Source organism: Hypanus sabinus, chromosome 14 (genome assembly GCF_030144855.1).
Source record: "Hypanus sabinus isolate sHypSab1 chromosome 14, sHypSab1.hap1, whole genome shotgun sequence".
In the NCBI taxonomy this organism is placed as follows: Eukaryota; Metazoa; Chordata; class Chondrichthyes; order Myliobatiformes; family Dasyatidae; genus Hypanus; species Hypanus sabinus.
In genome coordinates, this window is record NC_082719.1 from 30,533,628 (window position 1) to 30,552,551 (window position 18,924).

General features: G+C 39.4%; 1 protein-coding gene across 1 annotated transcript in view; it reads left to right on the forward strand.

The window, feature by feature from the left end:
• Positions 1-18,924, forward strand: part of slit2 (slit homolog 2 (Drosophila)) — a 430,357-nt gene that overhangs the window by 317,841 nt on the left and 93,592 nt on the right. Inside the window, exons 14-17 of the mRNA XM_059988947.1 lie at positions 1,689-1,852; positions 9,437-9,587; positions 11,769-11,843; positions 16,885-17,028. Of these exons, the coding sequence (XP_059844930.1) occupies positions 1,689-1,852; positions 9,437-9,587; positions 11,769-11,843; positions 16,885-17,028 (534 nt within the window). The remainder of the gene's footprint in view (positions 1-1,688; positions 1,853-9,436; positions 9,588-11,768; positions 11,844-16,884; positions 17,029-18,924) is intronic.

Sequence of the window (18,924 nt, forward strand, 5' to 3'; positions counted from 1 at the left end):
GAGTTTTATGATGAGTTTTCTGAAGTTTTCCTAGACACCTTGGATGTACAATCATCACTGGAAGTTGCAGGTTGTTTTCCAGACATTATGGGGGAAAAAAATGGAATAAATTGGCGAGGGAGCAAGAACTTTTACACACCCAGGGGAGGCAGAGTGCGAACTAGTACGTGACTGGCTGCTGTGAGTAGCTCAGAGCATGTGTAAGGCGTTCTTATTGGCTGATTGAATGTTTACTGTAATGGTGGCCACTCTTGAGAAGCTTTAAGTGTTGTTTAGAATGAATAAAATTTCAATAAAGAATCAACACTGTGCGGGGTAGCGTTAAACAGGGTCTGAGTTGATTTTTCAATCTTTCAGTTTCCATTCTATATATTCATAGTATGCATATTACAAAAAAACAGCATTTAAAATGCCGCGCAGTTCTCAGGTCATGTAAAAATCACCTGCTCAGAGCAATGGTTGGTCCATGCAGATGGAATACAGGTTTCCCCCGCTATCCGAAGGTAGAGCTTTCCTATGAAACCGTTTGTAAGACGAAATGGCATAAAGCGAAGAAGCAATTACGATTAATTTATATGGGAAAAAGTTTGAGCGTTCCCAGACCCAAAAATTAACCTACCAAATCATACCAAATAACACATAAAACCTAAAATAACATGAACACATAATAAAAGCAGGAATGATATGATAAATATACAGCCTATATAAAGTAGAAATATTGTATGTACGGTGTAGTTTCACTTATTAAAATTGGGAAGACAGCGAGCCAAAATCGATTTGGAGGAAAAAAATCGGCACGTACACACCTACGCACATACACACATGCACACACAACTGCCCGTAGTCTTTCTCGTGATAAATACATATATAAAGCGGGCGTCTTTTTTTCGTAAAAGCGAAAATCCTCTTTGGTTAGCAAAGTCAGGTATTAATGTAGGTCTTTCGTAACAGCGAGCTGTCGTAAAGCAAACTTTCAAAAAATGGGGGCCACCTGTAATGTTAGAAAGGCTGTGTAGCATCCACACCAGGACTACCAGACTCAAAAACAGTTACTTCCCCCAAGCAGTAAAGCTGATCAACACCCCTATCCATGAACTCCTCCTCTACTTTATTATTTCCCGTCTGCCACCTTATGTACAGCCTACTGTCACCTTATGGACATACAATCAATTTATGTACAAAAGCTCTTTTCTGTATTTCTATTTATTGTGTTTTCATCATTATTATTGTATTCTTTACCTTTTATGCTATATTGGATGTGGAATAATAACTATTCCATTCTCCTTTACACTGTGTCCAGGAAATGTGATGAAGCAATCCTGAATCTTGAATGAACGATGAACATTTTACACCTCTAGAAATGAAAGTAATGTTGGCCTTCACAACAATAATTGGCTTTAAATAATTCATTTGGAAGGAATGCAATTCTGCCATGTCTCATCTATTCAGATAATAAACAGCTTTGAAGGTGATACGGGGCCACCAGTCAATGTGTTGAATGTTAACTCATACATTGTAAATTCTTGTTGCATCAGGTCCCAGTAAAATGCATTAGTTGTAACCAACAATTGGAACCATTAGTCAGGACTGGCGTACTGCTCCATTTGAAAAGGTATTTGCATTATTTTATGTTCCTATGGAAAGCACGGTAATTTTTTTTCTCTGTTATTTTTTGCTCTTTATAAAAGGCACTTGGCTCAGAACCCATTTATTTGTGATTGCCACCTGAAATGGCTTGCGGATTATCTCCACGCCAACCCCATTGAAACAAGTGGTGCCCGCTGCACTAGTCCTCGCCGCCTGGCAAACAAGAGGATCGGGCAGATCAAGAGCAAGAAGTTCCGCTGCTCAGGTAATAGGATTATTTGAACTTCACTCTGTGATAATGTACAGTTCTAGCTGGAACCCACTTCAATGAATTTTTGTAAATTTGTTTTGCTGCTGTATAACTCTATTGCAATGTTTCAAACTTTTGTTTTCCTGATTTGAGGCCAACTGCAACAGGTCATCTTTGTGCAGTTTGCTTGATTGTTGACTAGTTGGAACCTGTGGATGTAATATGAAGTAAACTGCTTCTTTTTCCTTCAGCTGCTAACATTCAGGTACATCTCTTCTGTCTTTTCTCTCTTTTTTTTGTTTTGTAGCTAAAGAACAGTATTTCATTCCAGGTAGGTTTGCCTGGCAGCAGGATTGACAAGCTATGGATTTCCTTTAGGATTTAGTGGAGTATTGCATGCTGTAGTAATCCAGTCATCCTCCCCGATAGACAGCAGTGTAGTCTTTATCCTTGTTTTCCCAAAGTGATTGAACTCCTACCAGACATTGTGCATGCAACCTTTTAACCCAAATATCTGATCCTTAAGCCCGTGCTCCCTGTCTCAGCTATGCAGTTGCCATGCTTCTGACTTCAGAGTTCATGGTTATTGACTATTGGTTTTGTTACTATTTTAATCATCCCAGACTTGTCATATATTTTTGCTTCAAAAGAAAGCAGCTACACTTAAAACTGTGTAAGAAATCATGGTCATGTGTCACCTACCCCTTAATCTTTGGAACCATTGAGGGAGTAATGTTTACTTCATGTGAGTGTTTGAAGGGATGAAATCCAACTAAACCTGGGAGAAGTATCTTGTGTAGCCTAATTACTTAGCCCTCTGAGGTATGGAAAAATTAGGATTAAGCATTAGTCCTGAAAACAGGAAAATCCCTTGGACTTCCACAGGCTAGTCAGCAAGCCACAAGAAACGAGTGAGATATCCATTCCAAGTGGCTTTAAAGTGTTAGGGAAGTAAACTAGTTTAATCAGTTATAGACCTTGAATTTGTATTAATGGTGTGGATATGTAGCCTGAGACATTTTACAGAAGCAATTTCAAAGGAAAAATTATCAGTAGCGAAAAGAAGAGTTTAAGGAGGGGTTTAAGGGAACAGAAGCTTTCCATAGAATTCCAGAAAAATCAAAAAACCATAGGAAATATGCCATACAGAAAGAGGACATCAGTTTCAACAGGCTGAAAAAAAGAGAGATATATAGCCTCTAATCCCTGTTGCTCCAGGCTTTAAGTATTTTTTTAAAAATGAGGGTTTCGATCTTTGCCACCCTTTCAGGCAGTGAATTCTAATCTCTTTTAGATTTCTTTGGTTTCTTTGCTAAAGGTAAATGGGTCCTTCTAGTTTTCGTTTTTTAGAGACTCTCATACTTTGTACAAGTCAATTGATTTTCCCCTCAGCTTCCTTTCTTACAATCTAATCTTCCAAGATAAAAAGCAGTCCCAGCATGTCCATCCTTCCCTCATTATTCTTCCTGACATACTGTATCTCCTGCTCATTGTCAGTCCATTCACTCTTTTTCTGTAATGTGATGACTAGAACAATCCTCAGTACTTAATTTGTCATGTAGCTGGTGTTCCAAAAGGTTTTTAGAGTAAACTCCCTGCTCTTCTTGATTACATCCTCTAATGCTTTCTAACCAGCTCATCCATTGAAGTTGAATCTATTGTTAACACATTGAATAATGAAATTGAGATGAGTGAGGGTTGGAGGATGTCATAATGGTGGTTTCACAGGAAACCAGATTTGAGGTACATAGAATTTTGAAAAGGCATATTTGGTTAGAGGTTGTTCCATTGATAGGCAAGGCCAAGATGATGACTTAAGCATGAGGCTTATTACTTTGGAGACATTAATTACAATCAAAGGAAGGAAGTTGCCTGGATTTGAAGAATCAAAAGTTTTGAAGGATTGGCTCAGCACAAAAGCAGATGATTGTATGATGGTAGATTCGGCAGACAATATAAGTGAAGACCACGAGACAGCAAGTTTTAACTTAGCCGAAGGCTTTCAACTTCTTTGTGTTTAACTGAAGAAAATTGCAGCTCATTCAATGTTGCCTGTTGGATTTTGAACTAAGCTTTTCAGTGACTCATGCTGTGTTGTAATACTAATCCCACCTCTGTGGTATTAACCCCCTCCAATCAATCGATGTAGCCACCATCATCCATGCCTTTGTCATCCCTGAAATGACTGATCCTTAAACTCCCTTGGTTGTCCTGTTACCCTTCTGCTCTCTATAAACTTCAAGTTATTCAAAGTCCAGCTTTCTGCAAACTCTCGAAGGGTAAGACAGGTTCATCCATTACCCCTGTTCTTGCCGGCTTACGTTACCTTTCAGCACAGATTTAAAATTCTGAAATGTCCCAGCCAGAAATTCCATCCCACCTTTACTGGGATTGCTGTAATTTGCTCCCAGTGTTGATAGCAGTATGAGTCTCCATGGGAGAGGTTGTTAATTGGCATGTGGGAGAGTAGGTTAAAGGAATAAATGTAGAATGGGACTGATAGGATTCCTCTGCGGGACAGCAAAAGCTTTTTAGGCTAAATGGCCAACCTCTGTGTTACAAGAAAATGAATAGGATTTTATTAGGGGAAAGACTATTAGAAAGCATGGTTGTCATTATTGGAATCCAGTTATCAGGACATATCACAAGTGTTCCTCAGGGAAGTGTCTCAAGCCAATTCCCTGAAGTTGATACAATGTGACTTTCATTCTGTTATGTGTTCCTATTGGGTATATTTGCTTACAATTGCAATGTGATTCTATTCACAACTTTTATCATAATGAGACACCTTGTTCCAGCATGAAGAAAGGCCAAAATTATATTCAGTTCTCTGGATATATGCATCATTTATTCTCTAGATAAATGACAAATCCATCAAGGAGCTTGTAACATTCTGTCAAAGTAACCCACTTGATTTGCTTTCCAGAAACACCAGATATTATCCCCTCTATTACTGACTCACCATGGCTGGTGATGTATCATTTACAAATGCATCTTGACCAGGTTTCTTTTACAGAACCCCTCAAACTTACTACCTATGTCATCTAGAGGAAATTAAGGCAACAACCACATAGGGATACCTTCTCCTACAAGTTACCTTCTAAATCACACGCATGATCGCAGCTGATAGAGAAGTTACTGATCCCTCATCATCAGAAGGTCAAAATTATAGAATTCCCAATACATAAATATCTTCAGTACATCAATGGCAACATTTCATTGACAAATTCCCAAGGGCCAGAAGGATATGTAATAGGCTTTAACAGCAATACCATTCTCTGTGAAATATCTTTATAAAATGGAAACCTAAATTTGTCCTAAACTCTAATAAAGACTAGAAGTGGGTGGTTCTTGTAGGAACCATCAGTGAGCAGTATATTGACATGTAAAAGTCTGTTGATAGAACTGCTGAATACTTCCATCACTTTATTGGTGTTTGAGAAAACTGGAGAGGCAAGAATTGAGGAGATTGAATTTGCCTTGATTTTTTTGTTGGCAGGTCACACCACAGAATTTTATTGTTTATTTGCTGTTGACCAAATTTATTTAGCTCTTTTCCTTTCTTAATTTTTAAAGCTACTGTTTTCACTCCTTCATTGATTTATTAATGACTGTGGAATTTAATTTAATTTACGGAGGGCCCTTCTACAGTTCTCTGGAAAAAATGTGCTGCAATTTGCTTAACTCTTCATGATCCTCTATGAGTTTGACAGGAGGCTGCCTGAATGAGAAACATCTGATCAGCAAAGGTTTATTATCATTGACATGTGTCATGAAATTTGTTGTTTTTTGGCAGTAGTACATTGCAATATATAAAATGAACGATAAATTACAGTAAGAAATATATTTTAAAAAGAAATTAGTACTGCATAAGGAACAACAATAGTGAGGTGGTACTCAAAGGTTTGATTGACCATTCAGAAATTTGATGATGGAGCGGAAGAAGTTGTTCCTAAAACATCGAGCCTGTGTCTTCAGGTTCCTGTACCTCTTCTCTGATGATAGTAATGAGAAGTGGGCATTTCTTGGATGTGGGGGTCCTAGCTTTTTGAAGCATTGCCTTTTGAAGATGTCTTTGATGCCTGAGAGGCCAGTGCCCATGGTGGAGCTGGCTGAGTTTACAACTCTCTTCAGTTTTTTTCTGAAACTTAGTGACAATTGAAAATGTATTCTGTAGTTATTGCAATCAAGAGAAGGCGATTCTTATTTTTACATGGTGATTTTTCATTGATTCTGGATACCCCAAAACACATTACACCCAATTAAGTAATTTAAAAATATCTTGCTCATAGGAAAGTGGAACATAAATAGACTGCCCAAGCCCTCTATTCCGTTCCACTATCAGTGAGTGAAATGTTCAGTGACCTTGCTCAAAATATCCAGCTCTTCCAATATCCCATAAGATCTTTGTAAAAAAAAGCAATATCACATTGAAAATTCCAAATGGTGATCAATTGTTCTAAAGAGAAAAAAAATCAAACTTATGAATTTCATCTACCCCCTGCATATAAAAGTGCTTATTAAATTTATTAAGGCATGATTCTTAATTTTAGACTTTGCCTGTAGTCCTAGACTAATAGCTTTTCATGATTGACCCAATATTTTGAAAACTTAAGTGAAATCATCCATAAACTTTAAATTCATGGGAACTCAAGCTAGTTTAAGCAATCTCTCTTATGATCTAACCTTGAAGTTTATGGCTTATTCTCATAAATATCTACTTCTTCCTTTCTAAGGCTTTTCAAGTTTTCTGAAATTTGCAGCCCAGAACTCCAGGTCTAAGCTAACAAAAGGCTTAAAATGTAATAACTTCCACATAATAATATCCATTAGTAATGACCATAAAATCTCTTTTAGCAGGGTTTAGACAAATACTGACCTAGACAGATTATTTCTCTGAGATTTTGTGACATTGTACTGTAACACATTCTAAAATCTCAACCAAGAAGTAGAAACTCCATTAGTAAACGCAAATGGGGGCAAAAAATCAGGAGATGGTGGAAATCTACATTAGAAGCAGGAAATGCTGGAAACATTAGCAGGTCAGGTCGCATTTGTGGAAAGACAGAGTTTATTCTTTATAGTTCTGGCTTGAAGTGGTAACTCTGTTTCTCTCTGTATAGCTGCTGCTGTTTTTAACATTTTCTGTATGTATTACAAAACTTCTAGCAGACCCCAGGACTGTGACAGAGTGTCAGCTTTGTTGAATGTGACATGAATCCACACCTTTTGATTCACGAGTGCTGCTACTGAGCCACAATGGACTGAACATTTATTATAGACAAGCTCAAGCAGACCAATAAAATACTGCTACAACATAAGAACTTATAAATGTTATGATGTAAGTGTGGGTATCATGAGCAGATCGTCAGCGGGCTGGGGGAATTCCATGGCTCGATGCTCCCGATGATAAACGGAACCTGGAGCTTTGTTTCAGACTGTGACAGACTGCCCACCAACCACTTCTTGCAAAATTCTGTCTCTAATTCCTTCTTCATCTACAAGTGCTGTGTGGTAGAGTTGTTCTTCCATTTTTCCCCATCATTGGCAACTGTGTAGCTGTGCATTTTAAATATTGTGTAGTTGCTGCTTAACCACTAAAGGTTAGATTGATTCCAGACAATTCATTTTGTTGCATGTTTCAGCTACTTTTACCTTTAAACGTTTTTGTTGGTTGATGAAGAATGGTGTGTTTTGATGAATGAATAGTTGCAATAACATGCTAGTGTAACAGGTTGAATGTCATCTACATGTCTTTATCATTACAAACAGATTTTGAGAATTAAACTAACTTTTTCTTCAGTAATATTTTGTTGAGGAATAGCTCCATAAACTGAATTACTAATATGAGAAAAGAAGTCAACTATAGATATTCTTTGTAGCCTTAGTAAAATTAAAACCTTTCTGATGCAATCCATGATTTAACACCCATCTCTACAACATATTTCCTAATATGTAATGTAAACAATATTATTTGAAGTGATGTCACTGGCTATGCCATTATTAGCTGTCTAATTAAAAGTGGACTTATTATAATGCTATGCCAGCCTACCCTGTTGGTGTGCAATTCTTCCATGTGAGTTGTTGAACTTCTAGACTGATTCATCCCCTTTCATATTGTGCTGTACCTGGGTACAATCTACTGGTCTAGTTTATCCCTCAGTTCAAACTCATTAACTACTGATACCTTGCAGAGTTGTATCACAAATGGATTGGCTGCTTTCTTTGCTTTCCTGAATATAAATGCAAACACTCTGTCTCTCTTTTCCTTCTATGCTTTTTTACTTTTTACAGGAATTCACCATTTTGGCTGTAAGTACAAATATATTGTGCTACTGATACTTTACCACAGTCCACCTTCACCACCTACTGTTGTGATCTGAACCGACACTCTCTCCTAAGCTATTTTATTTCCCTTTATGTTCCTACCTTGTTGCTTCACAAGCACCCTATTGGCAAAAAGAAAATCAACTGGCTTTCAGTCAAAACTGCCCTGCCCCCATTTCTCCATACCTTCATGTTCCCTGATGTATCAGATTTTTGGTAGTACTTATTTTGCAAGTGACATTAGTACTGAATTCTAGCAATATCCAATTGGAAAGAGCTATCCTTTCAAGTAGGCATGTATATTGCTTGTGTTCAGTGTATAATTCACAGTAGTTGTTTGGCTGTATGTTAACTGAATGTTATTAATAGTATGTTCCTTTGTGATTACTAATGCTTTTGTACCCCAGCTTCCTGCTGCCTCATCCTGTACCTTACAGTAGAATGCTCTGCCTTGTTTCCTCACTGCCTTCCCTCACTTTTACCCGGCCTAGTTGATGCGGTTCTGAAATTCAGCGGGATTTTCCGTTGTGCTTGATCTAACCATGTGGTTGAAAGGTACGAATAAAACATGGTTCTGTCAAGCACCATGGAGCGTCACGTAAGCCTTCTACAGTATGCCAAACTTCAAACAATAGAGGGGGGGGGGGGTTGTATTCTTTTGTCAAAGATCAACAGGTGAGGGATAGTAGTTCTGTAGGCAAAGGATTTATGGAGCTGAAGATCAATTTTATGACAGTTGAATTGTGATCATTGTTGATTGATCTTTTTCATTAAAATGAATAAAAAAAGAGCAGTTGCAATTTGATATAGGAAAAAAGTAGGTGAAGGGACAAACATAATGACTGCAGTAGATATATTACTCCAAGTGCAGGAAGTGTTCAGTCTTTATGAATTCCACTCACTATTTCCAACAAATAGCTCAGGTGGGAGTGGTAAATTAAATTAAGTAAGATTTTTCAACGCTATGAATATTAGAAAATATTAATTGTAGAGTAAAACTAGCAATAGAAAGATTCTGCATTGAAAGGTCAGTTTGTTAATGTTACCTTACTCTTCCTGATCTTGCCATTGACTGAATATAAAGTTCAAGATCTACAGTACCTATAATATCTGAAGTGCTAAAGACTTCTGTATGGTCTTTTGTAAAACTTATCTGAGACTTCTTTCTCTTGATTTAGTTAACCCCCTTTTGCAAATATCTCCTGTTGAAACATCTGTTTTCCAATTTACTGATTTGAGTAATCCTCAAATTTTGACTCAAATAATCTGCAGGCACAGAGGATTACAGAGCTAAACTCAGTGGGGACTGCTTCATGGATCTCGCTTGTCCTGAAAAGTGCCGATGTGAGGGAACCACTGTCGACTGCTCCAATCAAAGACTGACCAAAATTCCTGATCACATCCCTCAATACACTGCGGAGTTGTAAGTCAACATAGCAGCCCACTATCTCACGCATTCTTCCTCACTCTTGCTTATCTCTTTTTTATTAGCAGTGAAGTAAAGAAACATCAAATTTATTTAGAAACAGTCTCTCATGAAACTTGAGCTGAATGCACTTTTATCCTTATGGCCTTTGGTTTTAGATTATTTTTATTTATTCAGGGCCAACCCCGCCAATTTATCACCCAGCCCCAAAGAACCCTGGGAGAGCAGCCATCTGAAAAGGCAATTAACATAAAGACATAAAGATATCAAGACAAAGTGTGTAGGCCTGCTCAGCTGAGAGTTGGAGATTACCTTCCCTGAATGTGGCAGTAAACTAGATGTGTATTTAAAGCATTAATTTCATGTTTATCTTTACAAGCAATAGCTTTTATTTTAATTCCAGAATTTCAATATTGCCCTGGTGGATTCAAGCTTGGCCTGTTGGTTAATAATCCAAGCTTTTCAACACAATCCCGATAACAACCACTGTGTTATTCTTCCATAAAAACATGAGATATAGGAGCCAGATTGGGCCATTTGGCCGTTGAGTCTGTTCTGCAATTTCTCCATGGCTGATCCATTATTCCCCATGCCTATCATTGGGGCAGCAAAGGAGAAGAAATTACATTCAGTGTATTCATATCTATCAATGTAATAATGACGTTCTTTCAAAAGAATATTATGCATTTGGGTCCCCACTCAGCAGAAGTAACTTTGTGTACCAGAAACTATTGGTCTCCATTGATGCTTAGCACATATTAGATGTTAATTTGGTCGTCTCTGTGCAGTGAAGGAAACAGTGCAGACTTCATTTTTCAGTATGCTACTCCAGTGCCAAAGTTTCAAATGGGGGCTTCAGTCTATATTAGACATGGTGAGGGCACAGCTGAATGGGCATTTCATGACCCCACAAGTATAGGCATGATTGATTTGTAATCACTGGAAGCCTCTAAGCCACAGGCAATAACATAATTGTAGTACATAAAATATAGTCAATTTATTAGCATGATTTATATTGTATTCCTTTATAATGAATGATCATCAACCTTAACCTTTCTGTTCCCCACAGATGCTACTTAACTGCTGAGCATTTCCAGCAATATTGTGTAAGATGCCCAATGTACAACCCACATAGGACTGCTGAATACATGAGCCAAAGGAAGCAAAACACACAGCACAAACAGGGTTAATTTATAAATCCAGCAGGAGTAGTGCGTGGAACATTAAGGGATGTTAGTCAATAGGACTAGGTTCCATAACTAAATCTCCATCAAACAGCATTTGTGCAGGAAATGTCAAAAATTGCAGTTTTATGTCCAAGGAACTGCAGATTTCTGTGGTTACAATTTCTCCTCCACAGTTAAATTGAACGGGCTCGTTCTCGTATTTGAACAGGGCACATTGCTCATGTTGCTCAGCTAGGAAGGACATGGAACTGTGACCCATCTTTGAAAAGGGCTACGTTTTACGAACATCATCCGTTAGGTGTTGCGTCTCTTCTCATGGATTTTTGGCAAAGAAATTGAATTCTTATTCAGTGTTCACCATTCTGATTGTTTCACATGATTCAATCCAAAGAAAGCTTTTGTGTAGATGTTGTCTGAGGAAAGAAACACCTGTTGTTTTCTCCCCGCCAAATTCTCTACTAGTGTAGCACTTAAAGAGAGTTCAAGTCCACTTGTGTCTCAATATAAATCAGCAGTCAGGAGAAGTGAGAGGAAACTTGAGGTGGGAGAAATCATCAGAATAATTTTACGTTATTCTTCTTTAGTTCAGGGGGAAAGGTGGATCAGCCCTGTTTCCTGACCCCATTCCAAATGGGGCAATTTAGTCTCATGTTCATGTTCGGAGGAAGGGTTATTCATTTGCCTCTAAGGAAAGCTTCACTCGCTACTGTATTTGTGTGCCTAAAGGAAGATGAAGCAATTTAGTCATCCATTGAAAGAGAAGTGTCAGATCTCTACACAGCTCAGAATATTAATAATAATTTCAACAACATTCAAAATATGACTGAATCGTAGCTGTCCAGTTTCAAATGAGAATACTTTAAAGGACACTTTTCAATATTCAGCTGACCAAAGGCACCACAAAAGAAGAGTAAAATCCATAATGCAGTTTTGAAGGAGTTTAGTTTTAAAAAATGTTTGTTGACAAATTTTTTCTAATTAAATACTCCAGGCGTCTTAACAACAATGAATTTACAGTGTTGGAAGCTACCGGAATTTTCAAGAAACTCCCTCAGCTCCGCAAAATGTAAGTTGAATTTTTGCTTTGATTTCCGCCTTGTATCTTAAACAACCAGATTTCAGTTCCCTTTCCTACCAGGTGCATGTTGTGAAAGACATTGCAGTTATACTCGTGGCCTGGAGTGTGCTGAAAGCATGGTCATTGAGACATGCAGTAATTGGTAGCTTACACCTCTGTCGGAGAAGGCAATCACCTCATATTTCTTAGTCACGGAAGGAATAGCAGGAATCACCAACAATGCAGTCTAAAAGCAAGCTCAGCAATCTTCTCAAGCAAGGGAAAATCTGCAGATGCTGGAATCTTCTCTTGACTACCTTTGCTGAACCAGGATAGACAAAGAGCTATTTTAGAAATTGGCTTTTATAACCATATAACAATTACAGCATGGAAACAGGCCATCTCGGCCCTTCTAGTCCGTGCCGAACGCTTACTCTCACCTAGTCCCACCAACCTGCACTCAGCCCATAACCCTCCATTCCTTTCCTGTCCATATACCTATCCAATTTTTTTTTAAATGACAGTATCGAACCTGCCTCTACCACTTCTACTGGAAGCTCATTCCACACAGCTACCACTCTCCGAGTAAAGAAGTTCCCCCTCATGTTACCCCTAAACTTCTGCCCCCAAACTCTCAACTCATGTCCTCCTGCGTGAATCTCCCCTACTGTCAATGGAAAAAGCCTATCCACGTCAACTCTATCTACCCCCCTTATAATTTTAAATACCTCTGTCAAGTCCCCCCTCAGCCTTCTATGCTCTAAAGAATAAAGTCCTAACTTGTTCAACTTTTCTCTGTAACTTAGGTGCTGAAACCCAGGTAACATTCCAGTAAATCTCCTCTGTACTCTCTCTATTTTGTTGACATCTTTCCTATGATTCAGTGACCAGAACTGTACACAATACTCCAAATTTGGCCTCACCAATGCTTTGTACAATTTTAACATTACATCCCAACTCCTATACTCAATGCTCTGATTTATAAAGGCCAGCATACCATAAGCTTTCTTCACCACCCTATCCACATGAGATTACACCTTCAGGGAACTATGCACCATTATTCCTAGATCACTCTGTTCTACTGCATTCCTCAGTGCCCTACCATGTACTATGTATGTCCTATTTTGATTAGTGCTACCAAAATGTAGCACCTCAAACTTATCAGCTTTAAACTCCATCTGCCATCTTTTAGCCCACTCTTCTAACTGACCTAAATCTCCCTGCAAGCTTTGAAAACCTACTTCATTATCCACAACACCACCTACCTTAGTATCATCTGCATACCTACTAATCCAATTTACCACCCCATTGTCCAGATCGTTAATGTATATGATAAACAACATTGGACCCATTACAGATCCCTGAGGCACACCACTAGTCACCGGCCTCCAACCTGACAAACAGTTATCCACCACTACTCTCTGGCATCTCCCATCCAGCCACTGTTGAATCCATTTTACTACTTCAATATTAACACCTAACGATTGAACCTTCCTAACTAACCTTCCGTGTGGAACCTTGTCAAAGGCTTTACTGAAGTCCATATAGACAACATCTACTGCTTTACCCTCATCAACTTTAACCTCTTCAAAAAATTCAGTAAGATTTGTCAAACGTGACCTTCCACACACAAATCCATGTTGACTGTTCCTATTCAGACCCTGTCTATCCAAATAATTATATATACCATCTCTAAGAATACATTCTATTAATTTACCCACCACTGACATCAAACATACAGGCCTATAATTGCTAGGTTTACTCTTAGAACCCTTTTTAAACAATGGAACCACATGAGCAATACGCCAATCCTCTAGCACCATCCCCGTTTCTAATGACATTTGAAATATTTCTGTTAGAGCTCCTGCTAACTTCCCTACACTAACTTCCCTCAAGGTCCTAGGGAATATCCTGTCAGGACCCGGAGACTTATCTACTTCTATATTCTTTAAAAGCGCCAGTACTTCCTCTTCTTTAATCATCATAGTTTCCATAACAATCCTGCTTGTTTCCCTTACCTTACACAATTCAATGTCCTTCTCCTTAGTGAATACCGAAGAAAAGAAATTGTTCAAAATCTCCCCCATCACCTTTGGCTTCACACATAGCTATCCACTCTGATTCTCTAAGGGACCAATCTTATCCCTCACTATCGTTTTGCTATTAGTATAACTATAGAAACCCTTTGGATTTATTTTCACCTCACTTGCCAAAGCAACCCCATATCTTCTTTCAGCTTTTCTAATTTTTTTCTTAAGATTTTTTTACATTCTTTATATTCCTCGAGCACCTCATTTACTCCATGCTGCCTATATTTATTGTAGATATCTCTCTTTTTCCGAACCAAGTTTCCAATATCCCTTGAGAACCATGGCTCTCTCAAACTTTTAACCTTTCCTTTCAGCCTAATAGGAACATAAAGGTTCTGTACCCTCAAAATTTCACCTTTAAATGACCTCCATTTCTCTATTACATCCTTCCCATAAAACAAGTTGACTCAATCCACTCCTTCTAAATCCTTTTGTGTCTTCTCAAATTTAGCCTTTCTCCAATCAAAAATCTCAACCCTGGGTCCAGACCTATCCTTCTCCATAATTATATTGAAACTAATGGCTTTGTGATCACTGGACCCGAAGTGCCCCCCAATACATACCTCTGTCACCTGACCTATCTCATTCCCTAACAGGAGATCCAACACTGCCCCTTCTCTAGTTGGTACCTCTATGTGTTGCTGCAAAAAACTATTCTGTACACATTTTACAAACTCCAAACCATCCAGCCCTTTTACAGAATGGGCTTCCCAGTCTATGTGTGGAAAATTAAAATCTCCCACAATCACAACCTTGTGCTTACTACAAATATCTGCTATCTCCTTACAAATTTGCTCCTTCAATTCTTGCTCCCCATTAGGTGGTCTATAATACACCCCTATAAGTGTTACTACACCTTTCCCATTCTTCAATTCCACCCAAATAGCCTCCCTAGACGAGCCCTCTAATCTATCCTGCCAAAGCACCACTGTAATGTGTTCTCTGACAGGCAATGCAACAACTCCCCCCTTGCCCCTCCAATTCTATCACACCTGAAGCAACGAAATCCAGCAATAATTAATTGCCAATCACACCCCTCCTGCAAACATGTTTCACTAATAGCTACAGCATCATATTTCCAGGTATCAATCCATGCTCTCAGCTCATCCACCTTTCTTACAATGCTCCTAGCATTAAAATAAATGCATTTAAGAAATTCTCCACCTCTTACCCTATGTTTATCCCTAACAGTGCAAACAACTTTACTATCTTCTTTTTCTTCTTTCTCCCCTGCATCTTCGGTCTGAGCGCTGTCCTTCTCTATCACCTGCCTATCCTCCCTTACACAGTCTTCAAGCTTTCTCTATTTGTGAACCTCCTCTCTCCTAGTCTCTTCAATTTGATTCCCAACCCCCCCCCCCCCCCGACCATTCTTGTTTAAACTCTCCCCAGTAGCCTTAGCAAATCTCCCCGCCAGGATATTGGTCCCCTTAGGATTCAAGTGCAACCCGTCCTTTTTGTACAGGTCACACCTGCCCCAAAAGACGTCCCAATGATCCAGAAAGTTGAATTCCTGCCCCTGCTCCAATCCCTCAGCCACGCACTTATCCTCCACCTCATTCTATTCCTATTCTCACTGTCGCGTGGCACAGGCAGTAGTCCCAAGATTACTACCTTTGTGGTCCTTCTTCTCAACTCCCTTCCTAACTCCCTGTAGTCTTCTTTCAGGACCTCTTCCCTTTTCCTACCTATGTCATTGGTACCTATATGTACCACGACCTCTGGCTCCTCACCCTCCCACCGCAGGATATCCTGGACGTGATCAGAAACATCTCAGACCCTGGCACCAGGGAGGCAAACTACCATCCAAGTTTCTTTCCTGCATCCACAGAATCGCCTGTCTGAACCCCTAACTATTGAGTCCTCTATTACTACTGCCTTCCTCGTCCTTTCCCTACCCTTCTGAGCCACAGGGCCAGACTCTGTGCCAGAGGCACAGTCACTGTCACTTCCTCCAGTTAGGCTGTTTCACCCCTCCCCCAACAGTACTCAAACAGGAGTACTTATTGTCAAGGGGTACAGCCTCTGGGGTACTCTCTAGTACCTGACTCTTCCCCTTCCCTCTCCTAATGTGCCCCACCTGTCTGCCTCCCGTGGACCCGGAGTGACCACCTGTCTGTAACTCCTCTCTATCACCTCCTCACTCTCCCTGACCAGACGAAGGTCATTGAGCTGCAGCTCCAGTTCCCTAACACGGTCCCTTAGGAGCTGCAGCTCAGTGCACCTGGTGCAGATGTGGACGTCCGGGAGTCTAGGAGACTCCACAAGACCAGTTGTCCACTGGTCTTGGCTACTATTTAAATGACAATAACTATTTTAAAGTAGTATTGTGAAAAAGGTATTAGAATTTGAAAGTTATGGTTTATTTCCTGGTTGGAGCAATAAAAGTATGTTTTGTGGGATAAGAAAATCATTTATAATTTTTAGTGATAAATATTAATTAATCAGATTTGGACGTGGAGAGTAGAATTGCCAGATTTGCTGATGCCACAAAGCTTGAGAACTCTGGTAAAGATTGAGGCAAATAGTGATAGATGAGCTGGATAGGTAGACCAATAGTAGAATTCAGTACAGAAAAGATGCTCTTTGAACAGAACAAGAACAGACATGCTTACAGATTCAGGTATTGTCAAAGTCAGTTGTTAATCCACTCAAGATCTACCCTGAAACAAGTTTCTGGCTCGGCCATTTCAGAGTGCTGATCAGAATGTAAAATGCAGGATTTTCATAAAGAACCTACCAAGGGGGCCATGTATATGTAAATCATCTGTCTGCTTGGTGAGGTTAATACTTATGTTTCTTGATCCTCTTGATACAGTCTGGTTATGCCTACCCTTTTAATTCTCGCTCTCCATAAAAAGATATGTAAAGCTGACATACGGAAACTTCATGCCAAAGCTTGGTTGAGATGAGTGCTTTTGTATAACTTACAGTTCATTTTATTTTATTTTCCCTTTTAGAAACTTAAGCAATAATAAGATCACAGATATTGAAGAGGGAGTGTTTGAGGGGGCTTCAGGTGTGAATGAAGTCCTGCTAACCGGAAATCGTCTGGAATCTGTGCATCGAAAAATGTTCAAAGGACTGGATAGTCTTAAGACTTTGTAAGTAGTTTTGCTCTTACTTCTCCATGGTGTGTCAATATAGTATTCAGTTGTTGGCTTCTGAATTGTCAATGTTTATTTAGAAGTTTTGTTACCATCCTCTACCCTATGCCATCATCTTAACTATGGCTGCATTATCCTCTCTTTAGAATACTCTTCATCTTTAGGGTGTACTTTCCCTGTGCCTTCTGAATCCTCCCCCAGAAACACCAGCCATTGGTGTTGTGTCATTATCCCTGTCCCCTTCCAATCAACTTTGGCCAGTTCCTCTCTCAAGTCTCTAATTTCCTTTACTCCACTCTAATACTGCTACCACTGACTTTGTCTTCTCCCAGTCAAATTGCAAGGTGAATTATACAATGTTACGATCACTGCTTCCTGAGAACTCATTGTCCTTAAAGTCCCTAATCAAATCAGCGGCATTGTATAACATCCAATCCAGAATTTTGCAATTTTGTCCTATCATCTGCATTTGTGTCCTTCTTTACAGTCTCACTTCCCACTGCATCTACATGTATACCAACTGCCCCATCCTCAGCCTTATCACACCAGACCCCATCCCCTGACAAATTAGTTTAAACCACCCCAGCAGCTCTAGCAAAGCTTCCCCTTGGGTTCAGTTCCTTTTTGTACATGCTATATCTTCTCCAGAAGGGATCCCAATTATACAGAAATATGAACCCCTGCTCCCTGCACCAATTCTTCAGCCACACATCCATCTGCCAAATCATCCTATTCTTACCATTACTGGCATGTGGCACAGGCACCGTTCCAGAGGTTATTGCCCTGGAGATTCTGCTTTTCAGCTTTCTCTATGTTCCTTCTAAAGGACCTCCTCCCTTTTCCTACCCATGTCATTAGTACCACTACATAACACGACTTCCAGCTGTTCATTTGTATCCTTTAGAATGCCATAGACCTAATCCTGTCACGGGCATTTGGGAGGCAACATACTATCTGGGTGTCTCTTTCTCATCCACGGAACCTAATTATCTCTAATTATGGAAAACCCTATCACCACTGTGCTCCTCTTCTCCCCCTTTTTCTTCTGAGCCGCAGAGCCAGAATCATTGCCAGAGATCTTGTCTCTGTGGCTTCCCTCGGTGGTTGTTCCCCACCTCCAACAGTATCCAGATCAGTATACTTATTATTGAGGGGATCTCTGCTCACTCTGCCCTGGCTGTCTGAACAAATAAATATGTAAAATCACAAGTAAACATCTCAGCATTGCAAAATGCTTGTACAATGCATCTTTTAAAACACACTCCTATGTTTTACTTCTTAAAGTTCTTGAACAAAGGTAGAGCTTCTTGTTTGGCTCATGTCAGCATGTGATTTAGTGTTCTGAGTTCATTGCAGAAGCCTTTGGTATTCTGTTTTCAGTAAATGTGGTGCCTTTAAGATCATGACCATTGCAAATTGTGCATATCTGTGGTACCCTGCAAATATTTTTTTAAATGATAGGGCACATTTTGTGACTCAGTTGGATGCACACTTGCTTCTGAGTCGAGGCTTGTGGAACTAAGGCGAACTGTCTATATGTGCAGAAAGAAGGTGACATTCCACTGAAGACCCCTTAAACCTATTTTTAACTCAGTTGTCCGGAAAAGGTTTGAAAATGTTGCTGTCCATTCATGTCAGAATAAGAGGAATTTTTTAGCCCTCACTGATTGAACTGGCATGATTTGTAAAATTGTTTGCACAGTTAGCATATGACCACATTTCAAAAGTGATTCATTGATTACAGTTTTGGAAATATAGTGAGGGACAGTATCAGTCAAAGTTTTTCCTTTTCAAAGGATCATTACTTTTAACAAAGCTGGTTGTCAAGTATTTTAATTGGGGGCAGGCAAGTGGTAATGGAGAAAGAAAGGGGCTATATATCATCACTACAAC